Source organism: Saccostrea cucullata, unplaced genomic scaffold (genome assembly GCF_032062105.1).
Source record: "Saccostrea cucullata isolate Sc308-1 unplaced genomic scaffold, CSIRO_AGI_Scuc_v1 ctg968, whole genome shotgun sequence".
In the NCBI taxonomy this organism is placed as follows: Eukaryota; Metazoa; Mollusca; class Bivalvia; order Ostreida; family Ostreidae; genus Saccostrea; species Saccostrea cuccullata.
Window position 1 is genome coordinate 35,092 of NW_026925679.1, and position 10,207 is coordinate 45,298.

Sequence of the window (10,207 nt, forward strand, 5' to 3'; positions counted from 1 at the left end):
GTCTGTAAACTTTTCAAATTTCGATTTCTTCTGGAGAACCACTGGGCCAATTTCAACCAAACTTACAACAAAGCATCCTTGAGTGAAGGGGATTTAAATTTGTTCAAATGAAGGGCCACACCCTCTTTCAAGGGGAGATAATTTTGAAATAGTGAAAATTTAGTGGCATATTTTAAAAATCTTCTTCTTAAGATCCACTGTGCCAGGAAAATTAAAACGTTTATGGTAATATCCTCAGGTAGTGTAGATTCAAGTTTGTGCAAATCATGGCTTCCCGGGGATAGGGCGGGGCCATAATGGCCGATTAAAGTTTTACATAGAAAAAATATGAATTTCATATTTTACATGTGTATTTCTTGTGACAAGACCTATCGTTAGGTACTACCAAAGACCTTGACCTTGGAGTTTGACCCATTTTTGTACACAAAAAATTTAAACTTTTACTTCGGTCAGACATTTTGAACAGTAAATACCAGGAATTTTATTATTCATACATGTATTCTATGTGGCAAGACCTTTCATTAGATACCAACAATTTCGACCTCTTGACTTTGGAGATTTCCGTACTTATGAAAAAAAATTTAACCTTGGCCATAACTTTTGAACAGTAAGGGCTAGTGCTTTCATACTTCACATATGTAATCCTTGTGAAAAAACCCTTCATTGGATACAAAGAACTTGACCTTGGAGTTTGACTTACTTTTAAAAAACAAACATTGATCATAACTTTTAAAGGGCCAGTGCTTTCATACTTTACATATTAAATCCTTGTGAAAAGACCTTTAATTTGATATCAAGAACTTTGACCTTGGGGTTTGACCTACTTTTAAAATTATTAACCTTGGCGGTAACTTTTGAAGGGTCAGGGCTGGGGCTTTAAAACTTCACATAATTATGTATTTTTTTGTGTTAAGACCTTTTATTGGATACCAATTACCTTGACATTTTGAATTTACCATGGAAATTTCCACACTTATGAAAAAAATTGAACCTTGGCCATAAATTTCGAATGCTCTCATACTTTCACATATCAGAGGATTAGTCACAAACTTAAAAGGGGGGGGGGCTCAAATCTAAGAAATACCAAAAACTTTTTTACAAGCAAAAAAAAAAAAAAAAAAAAAAGTGGGGGGGCTTAACTCCAGAAAATTCTTTGACAGGCAAACTCGAAATTCCTATTTCGTGGGGGGGGGGGGGGGGGGTAGTGGCCAAATTTTTCAAAGGCAAGTAACTTTCATTTCCAATTTTTTTCCACAATTCTTCGATATAACTATACTAGGGTCAAATAGGGGGGGGGGGGGAACTATCCCTTCAATGAACATTTCCTATAGTAAAGGTAATGTTGGGAAAAAATATATTTTATTTTGTTCTTCATTAAAAAGTGGGGGGGGGGGGCACAGACATACTCTTGCCCCCCCCCCCCCCCCAGATCTGAAAGTGGGGGGGCTAGTGCCCCTGCTGCCTCCCCCCCCCCCCCCCTGTGACTACGCCTATGCATATGTATTTCTTGTGAAAAGACTCTTCATTGGATACCAAGAATTTAGACTCCTTGACCCTGGAATTTGACTTATTTTTTTAAAGAAACCTTGACCATTACTTTTGAGGGGTAAGGGCTAGTGCTTTCATAATTTTATACTCAATCCATTCGACAAGATCTTTGATATCAAGAATTTTGACCCTGGAGTTTGACCTACTTTTAAAAATTTTTAGCCTTGGCCATATATTTTGAAGGTTTACGGCTAGGGCTTCCGTACTTCACATTCAATTTAAGTGTATTTGTGGCAAGATCTTTCATTGGACTGCAATTACCTTGATCTTGACCTTGAAGATATTTCGTACTTATGAAAAAAACTTTATCCTTGGCCTAGTTTCATATTTCACAATTGTATTCCCTGTGAGAATACCCTACTTTGTGTACCAAAGTATTTAAATTTGCATTTAAGAAAAGTTTAACATTCGCTATGTTGCCGTTTGGGGGCATCAGTGTTTCATAAACACATCTTGTTTGAATATGTAATCCAATTAAAAGTTTTGAAAATATTTACAAATAATGTATTTATTTCCATCTTTTTAGTGAAAAATTAAACATGTTTATATGGTTTTTCTTAATATTTTTATTTGATATTCATATGATGCAAATAGCAATTTTTTTAACTCTTAAGTATCTTATTTGCAAATATTTTTTTTTTTCCATTTTTGCGAAAAAATGAAATAAAAAGTAATAAGAATAATATAAAATAATTAAAGGCTTATATTGGCCTTTTAATGCCGAAATCATAACTTACATGTAACAGGTATGTTTGAAATATCTATGAAATAAATATAAGCATTCCTCCGTAAAAGTTCGTGTACTTATGCGATAAGATTAAAACCCTCTCAAACTAAGACGTTTTATCTAATCATTTAAGTTAACATTATCTTTTTTATCTACATATTAAACTATAAGACGCGCGCTTTATCTTTTAATTAATCGTCAATGTTTTTGTAATGGTGTACATGACCACGCGGCGCAAACCCAAACAAATGTAATAAAAGATTTCTCAAAATATATTTATAATTAAATATACATAACGTTAGGTGAAGTGTAACCAAACAATATTCCAAATGATAAGGAAGGGGGTATTTATAGTGATCGGTATGCATAATGGCTTTATGTAATAAAGAATCTGTGAAAGTCTCAATAAATTGTTTTCAATCTATACTATGGCATTTTATTGATATTAAGGAGCTTTTTACAAAAAAATGCTGCAAATTGTGCAAAATGTAAATTTCATTATAATGAGATGGTTTTGGATGAAATGTGTGTATAGATTTCATCAGAATGAGTTAATTTGCATTTTATATTATAGGCATTTTATAATGATAAGGTGCTTATGCAGAATATGTTGTAGGCCTAGATACGGAAAATGAAAGTATTTCATCATGATGTGCATATAATAAAAATGCACTTCTTCATAATGAAATTGCCATTGTATGTAATGTAAATCCACTTCGTCATAATGAAATACCCACAGCATGGATTATAGAAAATAACAACCAGTTATCAAGCTCAAAATTACAATGAAACATACAAATTGGATAGAAACAGGTGTCTTAAAGGAGTAAGCATCCCTTGTTGACTAGCCACACCTCTCATGATGGGATAAACTGAAAAAAAATCTGTAGGCAATTCAGTGAGAAATTAATGGTCTTATAATTTGTACGAAAAAACATCAGTCAACATTTTATATAATTAGGCCTACTTAATTTTAAAACATTAAATTGTAAAATGTATTTGCCAACAAGCCCATTGCATGGGCCATTGCATTTGCGAAATGCTGACTTTAAACATTACTTTTGATATTCGTGTATCATCAATACATTACATATCTTTACAATAATTTAGTAGGGTAATTTTCTTTTATTTGATTCAAAAATAGTTTCTTACATATTGGTACTGAGGTTAAATCTAAAAAATATTGAATAATCATACCTTTTAATAATATTTATTTTTGTTAAATTTTATCACTTAAAATTTACTTTAAATGCCTTGGAGTTTTCACGTATCCTTATCTGTTTAAAACCACATCTCAAATATGTTTTTTGCAAAATACTGATGTTCCTCCTTCGATGCTGTCAGTATTTTGGTGGGAAGAGGGAAAAAACTGGAACTATAGAACAAAGAGAAATCAGTTTGAATCGTTATACTTAAAACTAGCTGTCATACATGTGTGACTGAAAGATTTTCCTTTTTAAGGATCCTCTCCACACTGCTTAATTTTGTATAGTAATACTGACCAAAAATTTAATTTAAATACAATTTTAAAAAATATTAAAATTAAAATCTGCACTAGTACTGTATGGCATAATTTTGAAAAATCCATTCTTAATATTTTATTACACAGAGAGAAAATGAAAACTTTTTTCATGTATTTCATGGATTCCCTCCATTTGAGTGAGCAAATGCAATTTTTCTTTATCATCTCTTAAGTGTCTTTGAAGACTTTTTCTGGGTAAAAAAAGACAGGCTCCCTAAGTTAAAACTAATTTAGTTATCTTTAGAATATTCATTAATACATTTACTCTATATTTTCCTCAAAGTTAAAAAAAAAAGACAAAACAAACAACAACAACAAAAAACACTTTACGTCAGGTGTATAAGGGGTATTTAAAAGGAAAATAAAATTTTTACAACGATTGGTCAATTCAGTATATAACCTACATAAATTGCTTGAATGCAACATTATAGTTTAAATGTCAAATAAGGCAGATGTGTTTATTAGTTTAAGGTGCTTGGAGTTTCTTGAATGATTTTCGAATTAGTGGAAATATATAGTTACAGATAAGGTTGTATTTTTAAGATTCTATAATAATTATTTTTTTTTAAATAAATGTCTTATTTTCAGTTCAAGTAGTCGGACTGTTAAAAAAACAATAAAATTTTAAGCTTAAAGTCACATTTTTAAATATTATTTGAATGTCAGTTGAAGTATGGTACATAGTACATATTTGTAGTGTTTGTTTGAATTTATTGGCCTTTATATAGTAGCAGGTGAGATTGGTTTAGTTTGGTTGTGAGGATGTTAACCCACGCGTGGTCTTTGTAACTACATGTACATAAATATATAACATCAAGAAGACATATTATTTTGTAATGAAATATTTGCGGAGAAGCATCTTCATATGTTTCAATTTTTCCAATTTAATTTTTTTTTTTATCGTAGTTCACATTTAAATTTGAAAACTCAAATGTTTTTCGATCTTGATTGACATTGTGGCTTGTTTCGCAACAGAAAATTTGCCTGCAAATGGCATTTTGAAACTATTTGATTTTTTTTTAAATCGTTAAATTCAACGATGGCATTATCATGAATACAAATAAAATCATTGTTTTAGTTATAAATTTTTAGAAAACCGTTCACATGTTGAACTTGTGTAACTGCTTTGGCTACTATCAGATTTTTCTAGGTAATCAACTGTTGTTTCTAAATACACGGCCTATTGCCGCTTAATCTGAAAATCTTTACTGGAATGTCATAGCATGTTTTCGAGAAACAACTTTTTCTGCAAGTTGCTTTGTTCTACGATTATGAACGTCTGATTTTTTGGAAATATTTTGGAAATGTGATGAGACTTCGTGTTTTCCAAGAAGCCCAATCCCAAGAATAACTGGTGATTTAAATATCTGATGATTTAAATATCTGACTATATCAGTTTCAGTTTCAGTTTCTTAATTTTTTTTTTATATAAAGCAATCGGATCACCTCGCCCTTTAGCGTGCGACGGAAAAGGGCGAGGTGATCCGATTGCGGTGTATATATAGTCACGTTTTTTTTGTTCCTCTGAGACCTATCCTAACATTGATCAATTTATGAGATTGCAATGGTATAGTCAAAATCAAGATATTGTTTTTATATATGTGCCCATCATTGGAGTGACCACAGATATGTGCGAATTCAAATGTTTTAATCTTCTCATTAAAGATCTACATACGTTAGAAAATTGAATTTTCAAACAAGAAAATAAAACTATATTTTCTGTCACGTACGAAAAAGATAACCATATACTTCAGTAATATATGTGATAAGGAAATTCTTGTAAACGTGATTGTCTTGGCCAATTGGATTCTTTCTAACTTGTGATTTATAATTTATAAATTTACTTATTTATTTTTCATAATCTAGCTTTATAATAATAAGTTTTGGTTAGCACTATTGGGCTTCAGTACATTCTATATTTTTTCACGACATAAACTACCCTAGCTTTTTTTCTTTCTTTCTTTTCTTCTTTTTTTTAAGAATTTCTTTGCTGCATGGGAAGCCTTTTCATCAGCAATCAATTTTGAATGGGTTAAAAGATATCATTTGTGTTTATTCTGAAAAACAAAATTATTTGTAGATCTAGAGGTGAATATAATCACAGTATAAGAATCCTGTGGTTTCCTTGAATTCCTACAGCTCATTCAGAAGACAGTCATGGAGAATGACGTTTCAGAAAGGTAAAGTGGCAACCTTAATCTACTTACTATTGCTATATCGGTTTAAGAAGGAAATATTCTAAGACTAAAAAATCAATTTTATATTATTGCTTATTAGGTGAATTCATTTATGTCTTGGAAAACTGTAAAGAACTGGAGCGGAATAGTGTTTAAAACTCAATATAGTGTAAATATGACTTCAATGTTTTATACAATTATTCAATCAGGATGTAGAATGTTATTTTTATTTATCTTCTTGTACAAAAAAATTGGAGATATGAGCAGTTATCAAGCTCAAATGTCCTCTTAAACAATACAATTTCGGAGTATAGTAATTACAAGCCTCTAAAACACAAGAACAGGGATCAGATGCCATGGAGGAGTAAACATCCCTCGTCGATCGGTCACACCCGTCTTGTGCTCTTCGTCAAAAACGGTTAAATGAAAGAAAATCCGTTGATAAAAATTCAGAGTGTAAATAATGACCTTACAAGATTTTAAAAACGTCAGTCAGTATTCGACTTATTTAATGTTTAAGTGTATTTTCCGATAACAAGGGAGTGACCAAACGCTAAGAAATTAAGGATCGGCTCCGAGTGAAAGTGATATTGTATCTTTTTATGATAAGCAAAATGCTAGCTTACAAAAACCCAGTTTCTTACGTCTACATTATATTTACAGTGGCGTAGCATCGTTTTTGAAAGTGGGGGGGGGGGGCAGCCGGAGAAATTTTTTTTTTACTTACCTGAAAAAAATTGACAAGCAAAAAAAAAAAAAAAAAAGAAAAAGTTGAAAGTTGCCCAAAGGCGAAAATCCTATTTCGTGGGGGGGGGGGGCTAACTTTTTTTACAGTGTCAACTACTTTCAGTACCAATTTTGATACTTCATTTTCGGTACATCACTAAAACTCGGGGGGGGGGGGGGGCAACCAGGTTTTAAATAAACATTTGCTATAGTATAGCTAAGGCTGGAAAAAAAGTGGGGGGGGGGGGCAGGCCCCCCCTGGCCCCCCCTGTTGCTACGCCCCTGATTTACCTGTGAATACTAAGTATATCTACAAGATAAGATTCAAATAACTTTTTGCTAGATTTGAGACTCTTTTGCAGATCCCCGGGCCCATCAAAGATTGTTCGAGGAGGATTTGTTCTTCTGTTGATTGCCCTTTTATTGTACGCTATTGCTTTACCATCCCCATTCTGGATACACGGATCTGATGAAAAAAATATTACCACTGGAATAGAATTTACCAAAACAATAGAATTTACCTTTGCCAATAGAAAAGAATTTTCCAGCCTGGGAATCTGGTTTTATTGTACAAGTGACCATCAAACTTCGTGTACGAACTTCCTCGGTTACAACATGAATGGGCTTAATGGTGGTAAGAAGATTAGCACATACACATGTCATACATTTATAGTAAAAACAATAAGCCTTGCATAAATTTAACAATCAGAAAGAGACAGAATATAAGCAACAATAAATCACTAGTCTTTTTAATGTTTTAAAAACGTTAAATGTGATTCATTTAGTCTTTCCTTGGTCTTTCATGTTATTTGTATACAAACAAAAAAAATCAATTTTGGTTATCAATGGTTAAAAATCGTCAATTATCAACTTTTAACAAATATAATCGAGAAAGAATTTTTTTGGTATTAGAATGAGCTAAACTTTAAATTTAGTTCCATTCTTATGATAAAGAAAAATCTTTTTGATACATTTTAAAGCTTTTGTACTTTATGCATTTCATTTTTTTTTTTTTTTTAGTTTTGTTACGGGTTCTACAGGGAGTGTCAGGCACTGTGCTGCTTTTATTAATAATTGCAGTTGTCACACTGGGTATAAAAATGTGTCAGAGAAAAGATAAGAACGTGGCATTGGTAATAAGCATGATCACCAATGCTGTTGCAGGTAGGCGAAAGACCGTTATGCTACAATATCTTTAATTAGCTAATAGAGAATATTAAGGATTGAATGATCATTCCAAGCATTATTTGAATCAAAAATCTTGAAATATTAAACAAGAATCAAATAAATGTGTACTTTAAATTTAATTCATTGTTTGATTCTAATTGCAAACATTTCGTACTGATCGCGAGATTGTTTTTGCCAAACTTAAAAAGCAATTGGTAATCTAATAAATATACCTGTTAGTTTATATAATTGTAGCGATATAATCACGATATAGTGATACAAAGAAACATGTATACAAAGTCAAAGACCAGTACAGATCTCTTGAGCAGTGGCTGTTCCATCAAATAAAATTACTATGACGTACACATCAATATTACAATAATCTTTTTAATCCTACTTAAAATTATTGACTTTACAGATAATATACATATAAACAAAAAATGTTTTTCTTTGGCTGTTAGTACGGGAATTAATGTTGCAGTTAGTGCAGAGTTATTTATATGAACTTTTTTGCTTGATAAAAATAAATTTACTTGATAGTGCGCCCCTTCCCCGTAACATTTCTTTTGATTGGCCTTTTCCTAGATACTACATTAACCAGTCTTTTTAAAGAAAAAGTTACATCACAAATTACAAATCTAAACATTATTTGGTGAACAGTTGGGAGAATTATGATTTCTTTTTAGAATACATGGTAATATTTTAAATGAGCTAACATCTTTCCATATAAACCCAAAAAGCTTATCATCTACCATTATCTCTCTCTTGAAATTTATTAATTATGACTAAATCAAAGTCTGCAAAGATAGGAATATGTGTACATGTAATTCTAAAGGTATAAAGACTGTATGCATTGAAAATAAATAGTATTAGTTAATCCTTTGCTGAATGTAGATGATTGATAGTGATGCATAAAATGGCTAAATGTTATGTAACGTGTAATGTATAATGTAATAATAATTAGGTCCAATGCTTTGGCTTGTTTGGTTGTTTATAACATGTTTCCATTAATCTCCATGGTTAAGATAGAATGAAGTTTCCAAGATCGAGCTATCACAATAATTTTATTGAACGACTTGACCAACAAGCCTTTGCTAAATCTAGTACCGTCATTATGACATCAAGACAATAATATCTAGAAAAGAAAGGAAAGGGCTTACGAGAAATTTGGGATTTGAGGGATTGTTTTTTGTTTACAAAAGACAAATAATAATTTAATATCTGCTAGTTCCAAGACAAACTAACAATGTCAAGGTATTGCGATTTTGGAACGCCACGTAAACCCTTGACATTTCGCTTTTTAAAAGTTTCGCATATATGGTTACACATATATAGACTAACCAATGAGAATTTTTTAAACTATTTTTTTTCAAATGGCCCAACTCAAGAGCATATCTTTTTTGATTGTAAGGAGGATTATCTTCCAAATATTAATTCCCGATGTTTCGTTTATTTTAAAGTAGCAATTCACATATCCTACAACAGTCATATTTGTTCACAAAACTTATTTACAATAAAAGTTGTTTTCTGATTGGTTCCAGTCCTAGACCAGAAAAAAGTGAAATAGTAGCTTCTAGCCCAAAATTTAAATAGAGACTTATGCCAATGGTTTGTGTGGAAATCACAAAATCTTGACATTGTGAGGAGGACTTAATGACAATCGAAGAATTTTTCATCAAAAAATGTTCTATGTAATATATGTATGTTTTGTTTATTGCTGGTAATCGATGGTATATTTTGACCTTTGGTTGAGAAACGATTTATTTTTATTTTTCAGCCTTTTTGCTCCTCATTACAATAGCTGGGATAGCCGGAGGTATGTATGTTATCCAGACAATTGTTCCAGATGGTCGTCTCCATTTTTCTTTTTTCCTTGCTGTCGCTGCAGAGATTCTCTGTATTGTTGTCGAGGTCCTGATGTGTATCCAAAGATGTTCCGCTTAGATGGAATAATTCCGGTATAAAATAATTCCATTCATCTTAAGGGGGGGGGGGGACCTATGTCGTTCTACGTCAAAGCAGCGTTATGTGACGTCACAATAGCGACGTTTGTTTTTTACCTGTTCACTTTTGCAACTGTGATATAGGCATAACATTGTTAAAGTCAATAACGTACACAATTTACAAAAAAGAAAATATATTCATCAATAATAACAGTTTTATTTGATTTAGTTAATATTAGAAACTCCTTCGGTTGATAATTCATATCGATTTCAGTTAAGAAGAAATACCTCGATGATATGCTGATATATAAGTGCAAAAAGATTTATAAGATAAAATTTAGCAAAGAAAGCGACTTAAATCGGGGAAATATGTTTAATTTTATGTTTACCATTAATT

At 31.6% G+C, this 10,207-nt stretch overlaps 1 protein-coding gene across 3 annotated transcripts; it reads left to right on the forward strand.

Moving 5' to 3' along the window:
* Positions 1-4,209: 4,209 nt before the first annotated feature.
* On the forward strand, positions 4,210-9,846 carry LOC134269587 (uncharacterized). 3 transcript variants are annotated; one of them, XM_062751785.1, is made up of 5 exons: positions 4,210-4,326; positions 5,878-5,977; positions 7,063-7,334; positions 7,721-7,864; positions 9,645-9,846. In XM_062751785.1, exons 2-5 carry the CDS (start codon positions 5,955-5,957, stop codon positions 9,809-9,811), a joined length of 606 nt encoding a protein of 201 aa, XP_062607769.1. In that variant the 5' UTR covers positions 4,210-4,326; positions 5,878-5,954; the 3' UTR covers positions 9,812-9,846. The 3 variants fall into 3 exon arrangements, with proteins under 3 accessions (XP_062607769.1, XP_062607771.1, XP_062607770.1); XM_062751787.1 differs by having other exon boundaries at positions 4,242-4,326; positions 5,937-5,977; XM_062751786.1 differs by lacking the exon at positions 4,210-4,326 and adding an exon at positions 5,260-5,276.
* Positions 9,847-10,207: the final 361 nt, after the last annotated feature.